The sequence below is a fragment of the Mercenaria mercenaria genome, chromosome 3 (genome assembly GCF_021730395.1).
Source record: "Mercenaria mercenaria strain notata chromosome 3, MADL_Memer_1, whole genome shotgun sequence".
In the NCBI taxonomy this organism is placed as follows: domain Eukaryota; kingdom Metazoa; phylum Mollusca; class Bivalvia; order Venerida; family Veneridae; genus Mercenaria; species Mercenaria mercenaria.
This window is the reverse complement of record NC_069363.1, coordinates 25,683,380-25,707,767: the sequence shown is the minus strand read 5'-3', so window position 1 is coordinate 25,707,767 and position 24,388 is coordinate 25,683,380. Positions and strand designations below refer to the sequence as shown.

General features: G+C 35.0%; 1 protein-coding gene across 1 annotated transcript; it reads right to left on the bottom strand.

Annotated features, from left to right (window-relative positions):
* Nucleotides 1-18,109: 18,109 nt before the first annotated feature.
* Nucleotides 18,110-23,945, bottom strand: LOC123523613 (short-chain collagen C4-like). Its single transcript, XM_045301274.1, has 3 exons — nt 23,724-23,945; nt 18,845-18,913; nt 18,110-18,664 (listed from the first exon to the last, which is right to left on the bottom strand). Exons 1-3 carry the CDS (start codon nt 23,881-23,883, stop codon nt 18,183-18,185), a joined length of 711 nt encoding a protein of 236 aa, XP_045157209.1. The 5' UTR covers nt 23,884-23,945; the 3' UTR covers nt 18,110-18,182.
* Between the last annotated feature and the right edge of the window lie 443 nt (nt 23,946-24,388).

Genomic DNA, 24,388 nt, shown 5'->3' with positions numbered 1-24,388 from the left:
ATTGTGATGAAAGCTAGAAGCTTATCTGAACCACACTCGAATCCTTTCCCTGGAAAATCGAGTACTGGTGTCATTTGAGAAGGCTTGGTTATGATCCATGTCGGTATCAAACTCTGGGTTGAGCAGCCGACACCTTAAAATCTAGACAACCGCTTCCCTTACCTATAGTTTCTTAACGAGTGACTTATCCCAACAAAAATGTTCTAGTACCAGAAGGCTCTGGCATGATATGTGACCGGGATAAACATGAAAAGTATCAAACCAGAAGACGTCGGTTTGATGATTTGAACAGGAAAAATGTCCTGTGCGGTCAAAGCTTTCAGTTGCAAGTAAGGTTAAATTTGTTTGAGGTAACTATTTGTTCATGCAAAAGATGAAGTAAGGGGTGCATATAAATCATGTAAACACCTCTAAATGATAAATTATAACAATAATCCAGTAAATAAAGACATAATCATTAAAGAAACGTTTTAACTTTCCATTACAATAAAGCTTTTCAAGATACATGCATATAGATATGATCAAATATTGATACTTAGCTATATCAAAATAAAACTATCTGAATATAGAGATTTTATATTAATATATGTAATATGGGTTCTATTATGGGAATTACAAAGCTAATCACAAAGCTTATTTAGTCGCCGTATGAGCTAGAGTTGTGTTAATGCGATGCTAAAACTACCAAAAACAAAAGAGCAAAGCTTATTATTAGATACATGTATATGATGCAAAAGAACCATAGATGAAAATGAACCATGTCTCCCAGTATAGCTTTATTTCAATAGAAGGATGAATGGAATTGGTATCTGCATGTCATTTGAGGCCCTAGCGGACATGAAATGCTGCCTTTATATCATTTGGTCTACAATGTTCAGCAGTAATATAAAACTTACGTTGCGTTCCGCATGTGGTCTCATTATGACTACAAATACAGAGTGGACACGATTTTGCGACAGACAGACAGAAAGACAGACGGACGAACGAAACAAAATGGAACATATCTTCTACAAAAATTTAGTCGTTACACATATTTATCACTTCTAGATCAATTGAGATCAAGCAGCGCGTCACAGGGCTTATGATGAATACACGTAAAAGCGTATAGTTTTAAAAAAGATGACATTTTTAACGTACGTACGGACGAATATAAATACATACCGTTAGGTAGCATGACCTAACTTTATGATTATATATCACTTGACCCTAACAGTAAATATGAATTAGTTTACACATAAATATGTATCAAGAATAAGATAAAATTTAACTTTTACTAAAATAGCTATTTGATTTAATGGCGGCCTTTTGAATGTTCTAAAAATAGAATTCCAAAGAGCTGTGAACTTGGCCCTTACAGCCAAAAGTCTTATAGTGCCCCAAGCTACTGTTGTGACCTTTGCCCTTAATGCCAAAAGTCTTATATTGTCCCAAGCTACCGTGGTCTCGGTATGAATAAAATACAGAGCGGACACGATTTTGCGACAGACAGACAGACAGACGAACGAAACAAAATGAAACATATCTTCTACAAAAAATTAGTCTTTACACATATCTATCACCTCTAGATCAATCGAGATCAAGCAGCACATTACAGGACTCGTGGTGTATGTTTGTAAAATTTTACGGTTTTAAAAAGAAGACATTTTAAACGTACGTACGGACGAATGTACAGAAAGGCCGTTATGTGGCATGACCTAACTTTATAAAAATGCATCACTTGACCCTAAGAGTAAGTATGAATCAGTTTACACATAAATATGTATCAAGAATAAGATAAAAACTAACTTTTACTAAAATAGCTATTTGTTTAAATGGCGGCCATTTTGAATGTTCTAAAAATAGAATTCCAATAAGCTGTGACCTTGGCCCTTACAGCTAAAAGTCTTATATTGTCCCAAGCTATCGCTTTACAAAATTTGGTACTTTTGTCCAACCCGTCTAGATCTTTCGAAATTGGCACTCTACTAGTATGAGTTAGCAATCATTTGCGTGCGACGAGCAACAGTTTAATATATATAATCATCCCTGTTTCTCAGAAGATAGGGCACATCATTGGCAACTGTTTCTGGAATTAAATTTAATAGGCATTACATAAATATTGAATAGACTCCATGATTCCAAAGGACCAGAAAATGTAACAACACGCATGGCACTGACAAGTGCACAGTCGGAAATGAATTCAAAAGAAAAAAAAATAAAAGAAAAATAAAGGTGTGGCATTAAATGAAAAGAAAGAAAATTATATTTTAAAACGACAGAAAATTATGATACTTTGTAAAAAAGGAGTGAAGAAAACCATGTGTAAGTATTAAATTCATTTCCCTAATTTATTTTTAAAAGAAAGAAGAATGTATGTACATTTTACAAAACGCGTTTTCCTGTTATTTATGAGTACGTTTGTAAATGGAAAAGAAAAAGAAATTAAATTAAAAAAGTTTTAATGGAAATACGATTTCTAGTAAAAATGTCACAAATGATGAAAAATATGTACTGATGATTATACTGCTACGTTTCTTCTGCGATTAAATGTTTCCCTTTTTTATTAACCGTACATCTATTTTATTTCAATCATTCACAAAAAACAACGCGTGTTAATATGTATCAATCTTTATGCAAATATCCAACGCATCAACAAGTTACAATAGTTATTACGCTATGTATTCGATGTGATGTTGCGTGTGAGTGCAATAATTAACAGAAGCCAACAAAAGGTAATTGTAATAAGTAAAGTTGTAGGCTTTATAGAAGAAAAGAACTATGACTATAACTTACATTGTGTTAGTTATATTTAACATTGAAGTATGTTTATATCGCGAAAGTCTAACCGTTACACATAGCCAGGCCCACTTTAGCGTATAAATCGTAGAATTATCCAGAAACTGCCTAAAATGCATATGTAGCGCACGTGTTCCCAATTAACATTTGGCTTCAGTGTGAGCACCTGCAATGATTTGCTCATAAGTGTCCAGAATTCCGACAACATCTTGGTATTTCTGTTCATTAAAAAAAGAACAGGTAAAGGAATTATTTATGTATTCACTGACTTATTGAAATTAAAATGTTGGCTTGGCTAGAGGGCGTGGACGGTAGCATGCATTTCCACTACCGTCCATGAACAGGCTCAATCAAACCGAGCCTGCAACATTTTCATTTTTGTCGTGTTGAGCGACCTGTGGAGTTTCCACTTTTTCTATTTATTATCACAGTAGCGTTGTTCGTGCCGTGTGGCGGCCGTAAAAATTCTCCCTGTACATTCATTCAGGGCTGTCATATTTCGATCTTCTCAGATCGTTCAGCACGACTTTTATGTTGTGTTATTGGTACTCCTTAGTTTCTCAGCTCGAACATTTCGGCCTGGGTGGTTCCAATACTCCCGCTTTCATAGCTTTGGGTATTGTATAATCACCCCTTGGATATGGTGCCTGCTTTTTAATTTTGTCTTTTGGCAGTTTCTGTGATATGCAGGCACCATAACCTTCGATCCCCTTTCTATATTCCAGTTTGTTTAGTTCTGCACATTGTTTTCTCGTTTAGGACAAACCCATTATTTTAACTGTGGACTATAAGCCGCTTTTCAAGGAATTACACAAAAGTGTATCACTGACGATTCTATGTACGCTGCCGCCGTATGAACACGTCTGCAGACGTCTCTAAATTGTTTTGTACTTGTAGCATGTGTAATGTTGACTTCTGCTCAACCCGGGGCTAGATGGCGTGGACAGTAGCATGCATGAACAGGCTCAATCAAACCGAGCTTGCAACATTTTCATTGTTGTCGTGTTGAGCGACCTGTGGAGTTTCCAATTTTTCTATTTTAATCCCAATGGTACAATGTCTTGAAATACTTTGACATATGGTAAATGGCAAATGCGACTCTTGACATTAGAACGGTGAAATCCCGCTAACTAGAACAAGTTTAAATCGTCAGGAGATGGAATGAATTCATGACAACAGGTATCTTCAACATTTTTGCAGTTAAATAAAAATCCATATTTTGAACAAGGATAGCTGATCCAAAAGCTTGTTGCATTTGCGACACATTTCTCTGCTTTGGATATATTAGTACATTTAGTACATTTAGTACACCAAACAAGTATTTTGTCGGAGAAAGCAGCTAAAGAAGACTTTCGGGGATTATTTGTTAACACAAGGCCATGGTAACTGTGACAGTTACATTCCTGCCAATACTTAGTGAAGAAAGTGAAAACTCACATTCAAATAAGACAGAAAAACTAAACCAGTCCTAGTCCTAGATGCAGGCGCCGGTTATGATAGAATTACAAAAGTTGTTATTAGAACACAATGATAATATCAATAGAAAGTAGGCCTACTTCGTAAATATTAATGATAAGGTACTACATACACTGCATGAATGTTACAGGTAAGGAAAAACAAGGTATGTACCAATACGTGCCGTGCGCTGACTATCTCTGAAACTAGATACTTCGACATTTAAGTGATAAATCAAACCACAATCTGTTCCCGAACTTGATTAGTGCTGCATAATCCCCTTGATCAAAATCCCCTCCATAGAAAAAGACAGGGTTTTGCAAAATCCCTTTATAGTCTTTACCCACCTAAAATACAAAGTAAGATATGGCGTTTGAAAACAGAAATTGTCTCAAACTAAATTCACGTCTTAACTTTTATTTACACTGTCCCGTGACTTTGGAACATGGTGGGGGTAAGAGTGAGGTTAGATGCACCATAAACTGGTTTAAGCTCCCCAGTAGTGGTTTTGCTTTGCTGCTGACCGTTCCAAGGCGGTGCCCCACTGTGTTCCTTAATTTGTTCGTTTTGTCCTAGTGTGTTTGCTTTGTGTGTGTGTGTTGGTCGCATGCGCGTTCGCGTGCTAGGTTAACGTTGGATATTTATCCTTGTTTTTCAACTGATGATTGTGTCGAACCTTTTTCTACTAATCTCCCTTCCAATTTAATGCATCTGCCAAACTATTGCTGTAGATCCTTTATAAAACCTCAAACCAATGATTGTTCTGGACTATGACAAATTGCCAATGTCCTTTTCTTTAGACTACATGGCTTTTGATAAGGGACAAACTGTTATTCAAATGATTGTTAACGTCTGGAATTAAATGATGTGTAACCAAGACTTACTTAAGGATAACATGGTGTAATAGGCCTCAATTCACTAAAAGCGTACATACAACTTGATAATGTAAGCTTTAAAAATGTCAAATGATAGAAATAAGGTGCATATTGACAAGTTATACAGTGACGGAAGTTCTCAAAAATTTTCTTTACATTACCTCCCCTGATAATTTTGGGTTTTCATGAATTATCTCCCCTGAAAACTAGAAAACATGATTTTCTCCTTTTTCCCTACGGGGAATTTTTGATTTTTTTTTTGATATTTGTATCAGAATCAGATAATGCAGCTTTCTACCGCAAAATTTTCTCGAAATTCAAGTTCAGATTCTCATAATCAAAGAAATTATATATTGCCCATAGGCATCAATGTTAACTTCAATACCGATTATCTCCCCCAAAAATGATAAAATTTGAAAAATGTCTCGGTGAAACGTTTTAAATTTTGAATGTCTTTAAAGTGACCAAATTTCATTTAAATATTACCATCCAGTTACAAGATATGAAATATGGCTATTACACCATGTTATCCTTAATCTTATCATTATTTGTGTTCATCTGATACCATCTTGCCCCACGTACATGTGTACTCCATCGTAATTTTCGCTTATGGTTTCTGCCTGCCTTAACTCTAACTTAGAGCTAACGCTGCTTTTCTGAAGAATCCTCCTGTTGCTAAATTAACTAATCAAAGTTCAAAGTGTTTTCTCGACCTCCTCTTGTTTTGTACATGCTGTCTATTTGTTTTACATAGTCTATGTGTTTGGGTGGACGTTTATCTTATATATCTTATATCTTGCTAATACAAAGTATTAAGAACATTTTATGTTGAACTTTTGTAATTTTTACAAACTTACCACAATATAATTAAAGTGACCAGGACAGTTCTACAGGGCATATATTTATCAATATTTTGAATACGTTAGTAAGAAAATGTCATTTCCTGATCTAGTTTTCCACTCAGGTGACAGTATATAATTGTGTTATCTTAACATTCTCAAGTTAAAGTAGAAAAAATATCAACTTAATTCATTAAAGTTCTTGTTAAGCATTGAGACTTCCCCTCAGGTTGATTTTTATTCTAGTTATGCCTTGGTCTATCATAAAATAGAAAAAAAAAACTGTTCATAACAAGTAGCAGGAACTTTCAAGATATTAATGGATCGCGATAATTTATTTGAACGGTACTTGGTAAAATCCAAAAACAGGTAAAGTAGGTGTATTATCCAATAAATAGTCTGAATTTGTTTATTGTAGTATTTTTAACTCTAAATACGGTGCTTTATTCCATAAAAAAAATTCTAGTCTAGCGGAAACAGTCTCGGGCATCTATTCTTTTTATGTTTGTATGCCAGTATGGTGTAGGTTCGAGCCGTTTTTTTTTAAATGATTTTAACTTATTCTTTTTTTATTCAGGTCTTTTTATATCGTCTTTTGTATTGTTTATCTAATTTATTTTCATGTCAATGTCTATTCTTATACGAGATCCTCTGAAAAATGACAATAAGTATATACTCGGTATATGTGCACGAGAAAATCATGATACAAATAGTTTTACTTGTATTCCTCCTCCAGGTAAAAACTTGTTGGGAAAAAATAGAAAATAAGTAGTCGCTTGTCCTGTATTCGAACAAGCATCGTAAGCTTACAAATCATACGTGCTAACCATGCTGCTACTTATATCGGATTCGGGATATTTGTCATATAATGTGTTCACCTGTTTCCCTATTTCATTGTTATGGGTTGATCCGGTATTAGTAAATAAAGGCCACAGTTATCGCGTTTTGTTAATAGGTTGTTCTCTTTTTAAAAACATACCGGTATTTTGTCGTATATAACATGTCTTTCAACTGCCCACGTTTCATTCTGCAGAAAATATCAAGCTTCTTTTTCAAAAGTATTTTAGTATATTATTGATTATTGTGGGTCTAACGTGTTTTGCCAGGTACTCCGGGAGTTGAAAGTGTAACAGGCCATGTACATTTCAAAAGAATGCAAAATGAAAGTTTAAGTAGACCTGTCAAAATGGCAAAAACTGCAATGTTTCAAAAAAGATACAAGTTAACTACTTTTTATTTCCCGGAGTACCTAGATAAGTATGTTAGACACACAATGAAAACAAATATAGAGAAAAATATCTTTGAAAAAGAAGTTTGATATTTTCTACACAATAGAAGTACATGTGATGTAAGACAAAACATATATCACCAAACAATGTGACCTTTGTATAAAGATTTTTCTACTTCCTCTGATAGACGAGTAACCTCTGCTCATCAGGAATTGATCGTTTTAAGTATATCAATTGTGTTCATATAACTGGCACGAATAATATATTCGTTTTAACATAAAACAGAGTAAGTTTATGACGAGTCCTAGAATAAAAGATATATTGTTTGTTTTCATTCTACATAGTTTTGTATATTCCATTACTGGAAACGTACATGCATTTGCCACCTGATCGACTTACATTTACCAGTGTTTTTTTGTGTTTTTTTTAAAAGAAAGAAAGATTTGACACAATACATGATTATATACAGATGACTGAACATTCTTTACTGAGGATAAATCACGAGCATCTGAAAAGATCACATTTTGGCGGCGGGGAATCTTACCATTTACCAGGTGTTGTTATAATAAAATGAAGGTAAAGCATTTTTTCCTTCTCATGTGCTTAAAGTTGAAAACGTTATGATGTAACCTCCTAAATTGAATTCTAATATGCTTTTCTCTGTTAAAATACTCTTACGCTAGAATGACGTCACGTTCACGTGCGGTCACGTCAATGTTTTTGTTGCGACCAAGAAAGAGCGCCACTATATTTTATCTACAGTTTTAGATTAAGGGCATATTAGAATCGAAATAATTTATAGCAAAACCGTGTTTTAACATTATTTATGCACTCGGGCGGTAATAGGTCGTGCAAATAATTTCACTCGGGCTGCGCCCTCGTGAAATTATTACGCCCGACGTGTAACCGCCCATCGTGCATAAATAGTGTTAAAACACTATTTTGCTATGAATTATTTCTTAAAGAAAGTGCAAAATTCGTTGGAAAAAAACTCGACAGAGATTGTGAAGTATGGAGGTGTTTTTAAGACGGATTCTGTAAAACATAAAACGAAACGGAAAGAGTATATTTGCAGGGAGGGGAGGGGAAAGGAGGAACGGGTAGTGCGGACTGGAGCGGGTAGGGGAGAGGGGAGATGGATCCCAAATAAAACCCAAAGTGCATAGCTTCACATGCTTTAAAACGTTTCTATAAATGTTCATGTCTCCATCTTAAATACTTTTTGAGATGCATGCGGCACAAACTTAAAGGTCTTTAATATGTCAATGGCCATAACTTTGGTATTGCAGAGCGAAATTAAAACAAAAACAGGTGGGCAGCTTCAAATACCGATTTTTACTCCACACATGTCAAAATTCTAGGTCAAATATGTTTGGAGACACATGTTACACAAACTTCAGACTAAATATAGGGCCATAACTCTGGTCTGACTGAGCGATTCCCAAACAAAACCCAAGTGTAAGTAGTTCTTAAATTCCACCAGGACTGAGCTATTTTGATTTCCGTCTTCTGGCCTGTTTCGTCGGGCCCTTAAGGGTGTTTCCCTTGTTGCTCTGTCTTCTGCAAAGGCATTGAGTACATGCGTTTTAGGTTCTTAAGGATTGTATTTATATATATATACAAGAGCATTTTTGTGTTTTACATTACATGCCTTCTGTTGCCTTTGCGTATGTTAGGGTTTCACCTGGCGGGGATAACTTTTATTTACACTGTCCTGTGACTTTGGAACATGGTGGGGGTAAGAGTGAGGTTAGGTGCAGCATAAAGCGGTTTAAGCTCACAAGTGGTGGTTTTGCCACTGACCGTTCCAAGCCAGTGCCCACTGTGTTCCTTTGTTTGTTTGTTTTGCCCTTGTGTGTTTGCTTTGTGAGTGTGGTGTGCGTGTGTTATTCGTGTGCGCGTTTGGGGAGTCTGCGTTTTTAGAACGCGGCTTTCCCTGTTGGATATTCTTCCTTGTTTTTGACATGATGAACAACAATTTTGTAATGTTTAATGACTCTAGTTCAAATACTTTCAGAGATTTGCATGACGCAAATTCTGGCGAACAGACGGACATCACATAAAACGGACAAACGTACGGACAAAGGTAAATCTACGTAATCACCATTCACCCATCTCCCAAAATTTTGGGGATGGACACATACCTAAAAAGCATTTCAAATAAAATGGGAGCTAACCGAAACTTGCATAGGAATAAATAGAAATTCCAAGTTGTGTTTCTTTGACTTCGTTATAGGAGAAAATAGGAGAAAACCCGAAAACTGGGTTAAACAAATCGAGGCGGCAATGCGCCATCCCGTCGTTTAAAAATATAAACATTGCCACCGTGGATTTCCAACACTGATTAAAGACCTAGCAGGTGTAAACAAGACAATTGTTTCAACTTGATAAGACACTTCTTTCTATATTTTGAAAGAAATGCTAGTGTCAAAAAAGCAACTAAGCCTTTACTCCAATTGTTCATATAAAATATTATAAGAAGTACCCTAAATGCTAAGCATTCTAAGACAGAGGTACAATATAAGCTTAAAAAGAAAACCTTAAATGGAATTAAATTAAATAATAATTAGACGACTGGAATGTAACTCAACTACTCAAGCTGCTTAATCTTACAAATGATAAATTCACAAATTCAGGGCATCAGGTTATGTGAAAGGAAGTTTTGAAGTTGGAAGATCATACGTCATTAAATTTTTATGACCAAATATATGATTTTCAAACGACAATCTATTTTGAATTATTTTTCTAGGAAATTTTGGAATATGGATTTTGGTACACAACATTTTTACAAATTGAATTACATGTTGCTATTTTTGAATAGTGCGGGAACAGTTACAACGCAGTCGCCTAAACATTGTGGAAAGGTATGTTAATAATAATTCACCGACATCTTTCCCTTTCGCTTTTAATCGTATGAAAGAATTCACGTTATTAAATATACAGCTGTGACAAGTTCCATTTACATCAACATTGCTGAGAAAGAGAAAATTGTGAATTCCCCATTAACTTTCATTGTAAACTTGCTTAGTCTGATTTTTTTTTAAATCAAGTACACGACCGTATATTTTTGTTATCTACATTAACATGTATATCTGCATTCTTCGGTATTAACTGTCATTCTAGCCTGTAAGCAATGAAAACAGAGCAATAATGTAACTACAATAGATTTCTAAAATGTTTTGCTGTTCGCCTGGCAGTTTTCAAGAATATCTAGACTGACATAACGGGATGTATCGCATTCCTTGATTAACGAAAGGAATACGTGATGTACTACCTCGTCCCCTTCCTTTTTATAGTGATTTTCCCCCGAAGCTTCGATGTGTAACAACAAATCGTTGCAAAAGTTGATTTTTGGATAAGGTAAAATCGAGGCTGAGATTTTGTCTATAAAACGAAGTTCTATCGAGTTAAAAAACCCATCTCAAACCGATGATGGGATTTTACTTACCAATTATTTATTAGAAACATACCATACCCTTGCAGTGACATCACGCGTAAACGTTTGATTTTTCTAGTATCACGAGTATTTGATACTGTATACGACAGGTTTAGTGAACTTTAGTATAAATAACGCAGTCAAACAAAGAGAAGTCTGTAACCGGCGCGAGACAAGTGATGCGAGATTATGAGAGGGATTATTCCGAATAAGTCTCACACCGGTCACACGATCACGTATTTGTAGCTTTACTGCATGATTTATGCCACATGAAAAGTAAGATGATGTCCCTTTTCACAAATCATGACGTTCACTCTCTTGATCCGGCACTCCAGTACTTCCTTTTATCGGGATATTGAAAGGCAGAGTCTATAGAAACAGATGATTGAGAAAATGTTACAAGACTGGAAATTGGGAAATACAGAAACATGAACATCTGTGAAAGGAGTGTGAATGTCATATTTATTGAATAGGGACGTCATTTTTAGCATGTTTGTTAAAAACCTTACCTTTTGAAAATGTTGAGTATATTCAATATTTAAAGTTAAATGTGCGCATGTTATACCTATATCAAATGGAATAAGCCTGGTCTTGTATGAATCGGGCCCACCTAATGTCGATTAGCCACCGTTATAGAAAAAAGATCAAGCATCTACACTTTATACTTAATGACTTTTCTGGAACGGTTTGGTATATGTTTTCTATATTGGGTAATAAGTATCGCTTGTAGATCAGTTATCGACCATTGAAATTAAGTTTTGCAGCAGAGTACTGCATTGAAGTGAAAGCAATACTGTTAGGTCAAGTGATCTATGACCTATTTATAGTTAACAAGTTAACCCGTAGGTAACCATTAGAAGCGCCTTCACTTAATAGTTCTGCCTGGCATGATAGTCAAAATTTGAAAATCTCTGGTTGCTGATTTACGTTTGGAATAAAAATAAAATAGCGACATGAGTGAGAGTATTCATAAGGAAAACACACTCCCGCCTTGATTTATGACCCAAAAACTTGGACAAAATCTAAACATCAACCCGGGATTTCCTTGCCTTGGTAGATTTACTTTATGTCACACAGAATACTCTGTCTCAAAATTTAGTAATAACAAGATGATATATTAAGTGATGTTTTTATAAAGTGATTTCGTAATATTTAGTCTTCGTTTATTTAATCGTGTGTAATCGGCTTTCGTACACTAGAATGAAAGCAATGCTATTTTCGGAATTATTGCTACCATGTAGCAACAGATAGTGACAAAGGTCTTTATTTTAAATTGACATGTATTTCTTATTTATTTTGAACAGACAATGCAAGCAAGTTCACGACCATGCACATATGGCGGACACGGCAAAGAACCACACTGAGCTTCGACCAAATACAATATATGTTTATCATCGATAGTTTCGCCATGTGGCGAAAATTCTGGCCTGGTATCCATGCATAGGTGATCGTTTGACCCTGCACTAGACATCAGATATCCAGAGTATTCTTCTGTCCATCCTTGAATGCACTGTGTGCTGGCGGGAATCATTAAAGTGACAGCGCGTGGGACTTTGCAGACGACACAAGGCATATCCTGTTCATTAACTGGGTATGGGAAAATATGATTTGGTTCATTGACACCAATTTCAGTGCCATGTAGATAGTTTCGATGGTCAGTAGATCCATCAACATAATTTGCCCAGGTAGATGGAAGACAGACTGTTCGATTACTAGTTGTTTTCTCTGTGTATATATCAAATCGTCAAAGTCCGTAGGTCGGTAGGTCATTTTGGTTTCCGGCCAATTACTAGAGAATGATTGGTCAAACACTTGTCAAACTTCATAATATTATTGCTTGTGGTCAATAAACGACTAATAAATAATCATACTGTTTGAGACTTAGTAGGTCAATTGTCAAGGTCACAGTAACTTTGAGACTGCAAACGGTTTTCGTCCAATACCTAAAGAATGCTTTGGCCTACTGTCATCAACCTTCATAGGGCAATTGTCTGATTCCTATTTTTTGAGGAAGTGGTAGGTCAAAGGTGGTGCAGTGATTCTTAGACCGTAAACGATTTCAGCTCAATAACTAAAGAACGTTTGGCCTACATTCGTCAAACGTCATAGAATGAATGCTAAATGAGCTTTTTTGTTTTGGAGTAAGAATGTCTGTGGTCAAGGTCGCAGTGACATTTGGATTGAAAACTATTTCCATTCAATAACTTTAAAACACTTTGGTCTATAGTCATCAATCTTCATAGGATTATTGCGTGTGGTCAGTAGATGAATCCTTAATGTTTCGGGGTCAGTAGGTCAAAGATTAAGGTCACAGTTACCGAGACTGAAAACAGTTCCCGCTCAATAATTAAAGAATGCTTTGGCTGTCAATCTTCTTAGGATGGTTGCCTGTAGTGGTGTGGTTTTAGATCATTTGGTCAAAGATCAAGACCACATACAAAATTACATATCCACTTGCCTCCGACAGGCCATCATAGGGGCATATGTGTTTTATAAACAACTCTTGTGTTGAATATTCCTTTAGTATTTCTTGATTAAAAGGAATGAAACAAAAAAGAAATAATTACCTTCGTATACTAATTCATTATCCCCTAGTCTAGACGTCCTGCCCCATCTGACATATGTTGATGCTACTCCTAAAATATTTCAAGATAAGAGATTGAATTATCAGTATAATTAGTATCAGTTAAAATATCATATTTTAGTATAACCCATTTAAAAAAATTGAGGACATATATAACAGTGTTATGCATACATATGTTAAACGTTTCGTTGCGCGCAATGTATCGTACAGGTATTATAAAGTAGTTTATCAAAATCACCTGCAGCTTTCGATGAGTTCTTCAGCGAGTCCAACTCGGCCCGTAGAAACAGAAGTTCTTTTGCAAGAAGGTTTTCATCGCTCAGCAATATTCTCTTATCCTTCTGTTCTGGAACTACACAATTTACAATAAAGATAAAAATAATTACTTGATAGAAACACATTTCAAAAGCCAGTGTATTCACGAGTTGGCTAAATGCTAGACTACACTAAGCATTAACCTACGTCTAATTAGAAACGAACGACTGTTTCCATAAATGGTAACCAACAATACGATAAGGTCTGAACAATGCAAGGATACAGTGATAAAATCTCTGTAAGTTTGTGATAAAGACAGTCTTCTGCCAGTAAATGAAATGCACCTACCAAACCTTCTGAAATAAATATCTTTCAATTCATAAAAATGCAAACTCCAAGGCATTGATATTTTATCTCAAATAATTATTCTTTGAACGATTTAATGTAAAAAATATTGTCACGGGTACTACCATCCACAACTTTGTTATGACGTTACCCTGCCACATCAGCTTACGAAAACGGTGTCTGTCGCATTGAGGCATTGTATTTTTGTATGTACTGTAGGAGTTTATTTTAAAGACAAAGGCAGGATACGTAGGAAGGTATTAATTCATATTTTGGTTATCTTTGGTTTCAGTAAAATGACATGTTTCATAGATACATTACATGCAATAGCCTTCAAATTTATCTGTACTAACAAATGTAAAAAAGAAGAAGATATTTTGCATTGGAAGTATATTTGTTTACTTTATCTCAGGCAATAATCGGAAATAGAAATGTTGGTCGCTTTAACTTTAGTAAGAGTAACTTTTTAGGCCAGCAATTGGTACTGATAACAAGGAAATTTTATCATCGAAGTTTTCATACGTTATAAAGATCATAACTGGGAAAACAACCTAGAAACAGATAGGAATTTTAAACATACTCAAGGCTTGGTGATTTTGAAAAAAAAAAAACATTTTCGATTAAGCGTTTAAAAAAAAATCAACAAAATGCGGTTAGCCACCTTTGCAGAAAGTAGATATACATATATAGTCAAGCTGAACAAACAACATTGAATACACTTATAGTTGTAATACCTCATCCAGAAAAGCTATCGAGTGCAAGATACAAGAGATAAAACATTTTAAGATATTAAAATAAACTGGGGCACTGCTCTCTTAAATTTGAAACATCTTGTCACCTTTTAATCACGCTTCTCTTTATGACAAGTAAAGAAGATAAGGCGAGCATACCAATCTATAATCAAACAATATTTCTTTTCATGAGAACTGTAGAAAAGAAGCCTTTCGGAGGCACGTATTACACAACGATTTATTTCTGTTCTCGAATACAGAGGATTTTTTTTAGAAAATTCCCTTGCGATTAGCAATTATTTTTCATGATTAAGGGTATGGCCAGAGTTTTATACATTGTTTCTGTTTAATTCTAAAAGATTTTGTAATATCATTTTGCTAAATCTAAATCAATCTAGATAAAGTTTTGTTCCTCGTTTATATTTGTCATCACCTCCTATTTACATACCTAATGTGTTGATCGAAGTAAAAACATCCTAAAAATCTTCAATCTTGAAATATAGGCTGTAATAGTCACGAGCAGCCCATGAATTTATTCATTCGTGTTTGAACCATCGCTTTCTAAACAACATCAATAAAAAGGTTTTCTTATTAACTTTATGGTGAACTGAAGCATTATAATGAGTCAAAATTTTTATATATTCCTCTGTAAGCATTGTACATTAGTTAAAAATTTGAAATTTCTTGATGATTTAAGGATTTAAGTGAAAGATATTGTTAAGAAGTCTAATGTGACCTATTAAGAAATGAATATTCCTAGAGTAAGAATAGATGCAAAGGTCAAATTTATATGCGTATTACTGTAGGAAATATTGTCCGTTTTAAACTGAAAATGCTAACATTTTAAGAGCTATTGGGAAATGTGACCATGTACGTTTCAGTGAAATTGCTTAAGGAATACATCTATAATAGTGATGGTTTGAATGTGAGTGGCAATTATGACATAATTTACCGGAAAATTGAAAAATGCAGAACAAAGCAGCCATCATTTGAGGCTGTTTTCATGAGTTGTACAGTGACAAGAGAACTCTAATCATATTACACCAAAATTGTCGAGTAATATCCCACGACTAAGTCCTCATGTAATTTATTATGCAGGTAATTTTTATTGCAGATTGATATAAAGTTTTTCATACAAGGGCCACCTGGACTCCTGAATCAAGAAACTTCAGGAGCCAAGAGCCCAGTTAATAAAATATACTGAATCATGACAGACTTTTTCTCTATCAAAAGTCTATCAAAACTGACATAGCCAGTAAAACTTTTAAGTAGCCCTGCCAATTTAGATATAGTCTGCACAAGCTTCTTAATGCCCGATTTAGTATCTAAATTTCTAAATTTTGCTAGCCCGAAAGCGAAATTCTCATGTCGGGCTAGTGTGAATTTAAATGGCTGTTCCAGACAAATTCCACTGACCGCTGGACTGTTTTAAACCAGCATCTCTTTAATTGCAATGCATAGATGTACACATTTCAATATATCATTTAGCTGTTATTTAAGTGGATTTAAATCCACGAGGCAATGAGTGTGTTAACAACTTAGTCAGTACTAGAACATCTGACTTGCAAGCAGGGCTTGCTGATTGAAGCAAAGGTCATTTCATAAAGGCAGTATAGTGGTTTCTCGTCGCATATATTAGAACTGACATTGAACAGATGATATTTACCGTTGGGCGACTAATATCAAACATCATTCATATTTTTAAACAGGTTGAATCTACACTTTTACACCCCAGCAAATTGGTACCCATTTTAGCTGAATCGACTTAGACATAAGTGATGAAGTACCTTGTCTAAAGACCTCAGATATTTTTCTGTGAAGGCAAGCATTAACTACTCGTCTACAGCACTATCAAGCTGCGACACACACTTTTCAAGGATGTTTACAGGATCACTTTAATAATAAATACGTCCATTTGATACTTTCAGCTCCATGACTTTTTCAAGGGTTTTGGGAAAAAGGACCCTGGTACAATTGCGAAACTTTCAAAATTGAGAGGGAAAAGTATCGACAAATCAAATAAATTGGGAACTTTACTTGCAAAGCTGCTAGAGACAAAGTGTTTGTCCGCAATATAATATAATACAATATAATCTTAATTTAATTTACATTAGATAACTGCTGAATCTTGCTGAAGAAGTTATTTTTGTAGATGTATTATTTGATCTTGTAGTATTTCTCGAAGAGAAAATACATCAGTCCCTACCAAGGATCGCAATCGGGTCGCGAAAATACGCGACATTCGATTTTAATCATGCAACAAGTTTTTACTACTCTACTCAATAAATGATAGTGTATCTATATGTTTTTTAAAAAACATACTAGTACAGTATTACAGCAAAATCATTCATCAAATGTTGCCGAAGTATCATGCTACTAAAATAATATCCGAATGATTTTTCAGAATACTTGTGATTTCATTAGCGGACGAAAAATAGATTTTCTTTGGAAAATCATTGATAATTTTCCGATTGTTCTCGGAATTGAGAAAAATGGAGTCTACATGACATTGGGAAAAGGGCCAATTTTCGGTCCGGTGGGACACATAGAAAATTCATCTTTCTTGTTTACTAGCTGAGTATGTCACCAATCAAACGAAAGAAACGGCAAACATGGTCACCGCCATTTCAGTTTGTTTTTTTTTTGCGGCTAAGGATAATTCTCGTTCAAAACATTTTGATTGTCACTCGAAAAGCATGGTTGGCGTGTTTTGATTAAGGTTGGTCAGAAGACCGGAAAGAAACCTGTTTTGGCTTCAGTGAAACAGTGTTGGTTTCTAACGAAAATAAGGTGCGGCGTTTGCTTTTCTTATAAGTTGATAACTATGTAATATATTTTCATAAAACGTCAGACCCTATTGCAAAAAAGGCCGACGTAATTTGATATGGATTCTTGTTACTTCTTATTTTTTTACTAGTATGCACAATCGTATTGCTCCAGAGACATAACGTCTGGATCAACCATCGTATTCTATAAACATTTTTAATATTTTCTCACAAAGTATACAGCTGCATTAACTTATCAATAAACCCTCGTGATATTTCAAAATAAGTTGCACACCTTGACAGGGGAAATGTTAATAAGTTAAAACAACTGTATAATAGAATTAAATTAGATTTTTCAAATGAAATTGTAACAATATTTTACATATGATAAAGACATATGATACAAAGGACAGTTAACAACACAAAAGAAACACAACGCATCGTGCATACCAGTTAATGAAGTAAAATATGCATCATACAAAGTAATCATTTGCATCTGAGGCATGTCACAGATATGATTTAATACAAAAACCAAACACGGCCGTTTTGACATTCCTTCGTGTTAATAGGGAAATAATGACACTCATAAAACATGTAATATGGGGGAAATTGAATACTGCTGGACCCGGTCAAATATGATTTTAAATTATAATAATTTAAAGGTTATCCAAATTGTATTATTCAAACGTTTGCCCTGGAGTTTTTCTCATGTCATAAATATATCAGTGAGTTTGTAAGTGGGTTTCTATCAACATAAGCCTGTACCTATGTACTAGTACACCGTATGTGCGCAAATTAAATAAATAATAAGTAATTTAGAAAAGCGAAAGAAATTCAAATGTATTTTTAACATTTACATTTTTCAAACCATACAAGACACAGAAATGTGTACATTATTTAGAGCAAACTACACATGCAAGTTCTCGTCCTTGAACATACGGTGGACAAGGCAGAGAGCCACACTGAGCTTCCACAAGGTATAAGATATGCTGGTCATCGTTTGTCCCTCCATGCGGAACAAACTCTGGTCTGGTATCCATACACATATGATCGTAAGCACCTGCCCTGTTGTCATGTCCGGCCATAAGATAGCCCCAGTACTCCATTGTCCAACCAGGATAGCATTCTTTTCTTGCTGGAATCATGAGGGATATAGAGCGTGGAGATTTGCACACGGCGCAGGGCATATCTTCTTCGTTGACTGCATAAGGAAAGATGTGATTTGGCTCAACAATGTCAATTTCAGCCCCGAAGATATGTGAGCGCCATCGGTTGTAATTACCATCGACATAATTTCCCCATGTTGGATCATGAGGAAGGCACAAATTGTCAGTGCCGCTTCCTGGAGTATTCCAGTGTTTACCAGCCGTATATCCTATATGAAAGATAATTCATGGAGAATCAATATGTCATACTGATTTACTGTTAATTTATGTTCATCATAATTTCCATTTGTCTAAAAGCAGTCACATGATTAAGTTGCTGAATTAGAGTGTTTGTTTCCAGTAATGCTTACACAAATTCAATATAAATGAATTATAGAAATAACATTTACCATGATATACCAGCTCATTATCTCCAGGACAAGTATTTCTTCCCCATCTCACGTACGTAGATCCATTTCCTACAATTATTTTTATTTGTCACAATTTATGAAAAGAAATACATTTAGCATTATTGAAAATTTCAAACCTGTAACACCTTTAACAGAAAAAAGATAAATCTGGGGCCTAGTTCATTTAAGGATTAATAATAAGATTAATTTAAACTTGAATATGCTGTTTTTCTAAAACGAATAAAGGACACGTCATATGTAGTTGGAATATTTTAGGATTCAGGTGTTTGAAACAGCATAAATTCTTATGTGATTCGGATATAGAAACTTACTAGATACAGTAAGTAAACAGTCCCCTCGTTTTATGCATTGTAAGCTACTATGTAAGACTGTCGTTTCAAGAAACTAAAACCGGAAATTACAATAAACTTTTAATTAGGTCATATTATTTTTTCTCACTCTTTAAAAGCTCAAAATGACAACGCCTGAACGACAAGTTCGTAACTAGCGATCGTCAGTCTTGTGCTGCCGTAGTTTGTTATTAGTTATGGATTTACAAAATGTCTTGCCTTACATAATTTTCTACGTTGAAATTATGACTTTGTAGAAATAAATTTCCCTCAAAGCGACATAGCCTCTGATACAGGATGTTTAAGGCGAGAAATCTGAAATATTCGGGGATATCGTTACTCAGCGTTGAGAGCAGTCTGTCCAGAGATACTTACTTACTTACTGTATGTTGAAATCTTTCCAATCTTTACAATATAATATAAATGCATTTTGCTGCCCAGATATGGGAATAATGATTGTATGTCAGTTTCATGGCATTAGCATATGCTTAGCTTTATGGCGTTACATAAACATGCTTTCAACCGGCAAGATAAAAATTGCCCATTTTCAATTCAAACACTTCTTATGTCATCATTTTCCCATACAGAGTTACGCAGTGGGGTTTGGTAGTACACAACAACATAAAGAATATATATCTCGGAAATGAAAAAAAATGGAAGATATTACTATGCATTTTGTAATCATTTTATTACAATGATAGTGTGTATATAATGAGAGTATTGAAGCTAAATATTTTGTTAAATGGAGTCATTTACGGATGCTCCATCAATCGCATTCAACAAATTAAAACGTGTTCGCTGTTTTTAGCTCACCTGAGTGAGTTTTTCTGATCGCTCGATGTCCGGCGTTCGTCGTCCGTCGTCTGTCGTCTGTCGTCCGTCTGTCAACATTTAGCTTGTGTATGCGATAGAGGCTGTATTTTTCAATTAATCTTCATGAATATTGGTCAGAATGATAACCTTGATGAAATCTAGGCCGAGTTCGAAAATGGGTCATCTCGGGTCAAAAACTAGGTCACTAGGTCAAATCAAATAAAAACCTTGTGTATGCGATAGAGGCTGTATTTTTCATTTAATCTTCATGAATATTGGTCAGAATGGTAACCTTGATGAAATCTAGGTCGAATTCGAAAATGGGTCATCTTGGATCAAAAACTAAGTCACTAGGTCAAATCAAAGAAAAACCTTGTGTATGCGATAGAGGCTGTATTTTTCATTTAATCTTCATGAATGTTGGTCAGAATGATAACCTTGATGAAATCTAGGCGAAGTTCGAAAATGGGTCATCTCGGGTCAAAAACTAGGTCACTAGGTCAAATCAAATAAAAACCTTGTGTATGCGATAGAGGCGGTATTTTTCAATTAATCTTCATGAATATTGGTCAGAATGATAACCTTGATGAAATCTAGGCTGAGTTTGAACATGGGTCATCTCGGATAAAAAACTAAGTCACTAGGTCAAATCAAAGAAAAACCTTGTGTATGCGATAGAGGCTGTATTTTTCAATTGATCTTCATGAATTTTGGTCAGAATGATTGCCTTGATAAAATTTAGGCCGAGTTCGAAAATGGGTCATTTCGGGTCAAAAACTAGGTCACTAGGTCAAATCAAATAAAAACCTTGTGTATGCGATAGAGGCTGTATTTTTCATTTAATCTTCATGAATATTGGTCAGAATGGTAACCTTGATGAAATCTAGGTCGAATTCGAAAATGGGTCATCTTGGATCAAAAACTAAGTCACTAGGTCAAATCAAAGAAAAACCTTGTGTATGCGATAGAGGCTGTATTTTTCATTTAATCTTCATGAATATTGGTCAGAATGATAACTTTGATGAAATCTAGGCCAAGTTCGAAAATGGGTCATCTCGGGTCAAAAACTAGGTCACTAGGTCAAATCAAAGAAAAACCTTGTGTATGCGATAGAGGCGGTATTTTTCAATTAATCTTCATGAATATTGGTCAGAATGATAACCTTGATGAAATCTAGGCCGAGTTTGAACATGGGTCATCTCGGGTAAAAAACTAGGTCACTAGGTCAAATCAAAGAAAAACCTTGTGTATGCGATAGAGGCTGTATTTTTCAATTGATCTTCATGAATTTTGGTCAGAATGATTGCCTTGATAAAATTTAGGCCGAGTTCGAAAATGTGTCATTTCGGGTCAAAAACTAGATCACTAGGTCAAATAAAAAAAACCTTGTGTATGCGATAGAGGCGGTATTTTTCAATTGATCTTCATGAATTTTGGTCAGAATGATTACCTTGATGAAATCTAGGCCGAGTTCGAAAATGGGTTATCTGGAGTCAAAAACTAGGTCACTAGGTCATATCAGTAAAACCTTGTGTATGCGAAAGAGGCTGTATTTTTCATTGATCTTCATGAATTTTGGTCAGAATGATAACTTTGATGAAATTTAGATCAAATTCGAAAATGGGTCATCTGGGGTCAAAAACTAGGTCACTAGGTCAAATCAAAGAAAAACTTTGTGTATGCAGTAGAGGCTGTTATTTTCAACTGATCTTCATGAAATTTAGCCAGAATTGATCTTCATGAATTTTGGTCAGAATGATTGCCTTGTAAATTAGGCCGAGTTCGAAATGGGTCATTTCGGGTCAAAACTAGGTCACTAGGTCAAATCAAAAAAACCTTGTGTATGCGATAGAGGCTGTATTTTTCATTTAATCTTCATGAATATTGGTCAGAATGGTAACCTTGATGAAATCTAGGTCGAATTCGAAAATGGGTCATCTTGGATCAAAAAGTAAGTCACTAGGTCAAATCAAAGAAAAACCTTGTGTATGCGATAGAGGCTGTATTTTTCATTTAATCTTCATGAATATTGGTCAGAATGATAACTTGATGAAATCTAGGCCAAGTTCGAAAATGGGTCATTCGGGTCAAAAACTAGGTCACTAGGTCAATCAAAGAAAAACCTTGTGTATGCGATAGAGGCGGTATTTTTCAATTAATCTTCATGAATTTTGGTCAGAATGATAACCTTGATGAAATCTAGGCCGAGTTTGAACATGGGTCATCTCGGGTAAAAAACTAGGTCACTAGGTCAAATCAAAGAAAAACCTTGTGTATGCGATAGAGGCTGTATTTTTCAATTGATCTTCATGAATTTTGGTCAGAATGATTGCCTTGATAAAATTTAGGCCGAGTTCGAAAATGTGTCATTTCGGGTCAAAAACTAGATCACTAGGTCAAATAAAAAAAAACCTTGTGTATGCGATAGAGGCGGTATTTTTCAATTGATCTTCATGAATTTTGGTCAGAATGATTACCTTGATGAAATCTAGGCCGAGTTCGAAAATGGGTTATCTGGAGTCAAAAACTAGGTCACTAGGTCATATCACGTAAAAACCTTGTGTATGCGAAAGAGGCTGTATTTTTCAATTGATCTTCATGAATTTTGGTCAGAATGATAACTTTGATGAAATTTAGACCAAATTCGAAAATGGGTCATCTGGGGTCAAAAACTAGGTCACTAGGTCAAATCAAAGAAAAACTTTGTGTATGCAGTAGAGGCTGTTATTTTCAACTGATCTTCATGAAATTTAGCCAGAATGATTACCTTGATAAAATCTAGGCCGAGTTCGAAAATGGGTCTTCTGGGGTCAAAAACTAGGTCACTAGGTCAAATCGAAGAAAAACATTGTGTATGCAAGAGAGGATGTATTTTTCAATTGATCTTCATGAAATTTGGTCAGAGTGATTGCCTTGATGAAATCTAGGTCGATTTTGAATATGGGTTATCTGAGGTCAAAAACTAGGTCACTAGGTCAAATTAAAGAAAAATCTTGTGTATGCGATAGAGACTGTTTTTTCAATTATTTTTATGAAATTTGGTCAGGTTGATTGCCTCAATGAAATCTAGGTCGAATTTGAATATGGTTCATCTGATGTCAAAAACTAGGTCACTTGGTCAAATCAAAGAAAAAACTTCTGTATGTGATAGAGGCTGTATTTTTCAGTTGATCTTCATGAATTTTGGTCAGAATGATTGCCTTGATAAAATCTAGGTCGAGTTTGAACATGGGTCATCTAGGGTCAAAAACTAGGTCATATCTAAGAAAATGCTTGTTTTATCGCAAGAGACCAATTTTTTGGTCCAATCTTAATGAAAATTGGTCAGAATATTTGTTTCCATGAAATGACTAGGTCAAACATGTTTTACACTGTTATGGAGTGTTTCTTAGGTGAGCGACCTAGGGCCATCTTGGCCCTCTTGTTGTTACATCTTTTTTAAGTACAGCGGAGGCGGCGGTTGTTGGAGGGAAATTAAACTATTATGGCTGAATTCCTGATTATGAATAGCACAACCTTTAAACCTATTGTTTTGGCAATATTATACATAACCATGCCCAAATTAAAACAGCTAGAATCAGATTAACGTAGAACAAATTGTAGATGCCTATTGGTATTTTATTTTAGAAGATATAGTTCACTCTGCCAAGGCAGAACTGTACAGCACACAAAATTTCAACAATAAATTACAACCCAGTCTAAATTCTATTATTTACCTGTATGTTTTGAAGAATTCTTCAGTGTTTCCAGCTCAGTCTCTAATTTGATAAGTCGTTGTGAAATGTCATCTTCCGAATGCAAAAGTAATCGCTTTGATGTTGCCTCTTTGGAACTCACTAATTGTAAGACGGCTATGAAAACAAGAAAACTGGTCATTTTTATTCCATATGAGCTAAAATGAGTGATCCGATACAAGAAAGTAACTGATAAAATGATAAGTGGCCTTTTCACCTACTGCACTTTTACACTGTAGTTAAGATCATGTAGATTAAAGTGGAACAGTCGTACAATTTGCAACAAAAAGACCACAGGAGCTCATAAAGGCGTTATTTCAGACATTAGGGATGTACCTATGCCCCATGCAGATGAAAAATTTCCTGTACATCAAATGTAAAATATAATATCTTTCTTTCATGTCTAAGAGAATCATTCTGCTGAATAACAAACCCGTACAACACAGATATCTACATATTAAGTTATATAATAATATATACATAAAAAGGGAAAAGAAAAACAAGGACTCGAACTGGCACGCATCTGTTATTATCCTTATTCCTCGGCCGTTCTTTCCAAGTTTCTGTCTGTTATAGGATAAAATTTCCATTTTTCAGTATTTGCGTTGTTAGCTGTAGTTTCAAGCAGACGAAACTTGTATATCATT

What these genes read in the sequence shown, in the direction of transcription:
- LOC123523613 (XM_045301274.1), bottom strand. Translation starts at nt 23,883, where the DNA reads ATGACCAGTTTTCTTGTTTTCATAGCCGTCTTACAATTAGTGAGTTCC. An exon ending in GAATTCTTCAAAACATACAG is followed by an intron (nt 18,914 to 23,723) that starts GTAAATAATAGA and finishes AAATAATTGTAG; the next exon opens with GAAATGGATCTACGTACGTG. An exon ending in TAATGAGCTGGTATATCATG is followed by an intron (nt 18,665 to 18,844) that starts GTAAATGTTATT and finishes TCTTTCATATAG; the next exon opens with GATATACGGCTGGTAAACAC.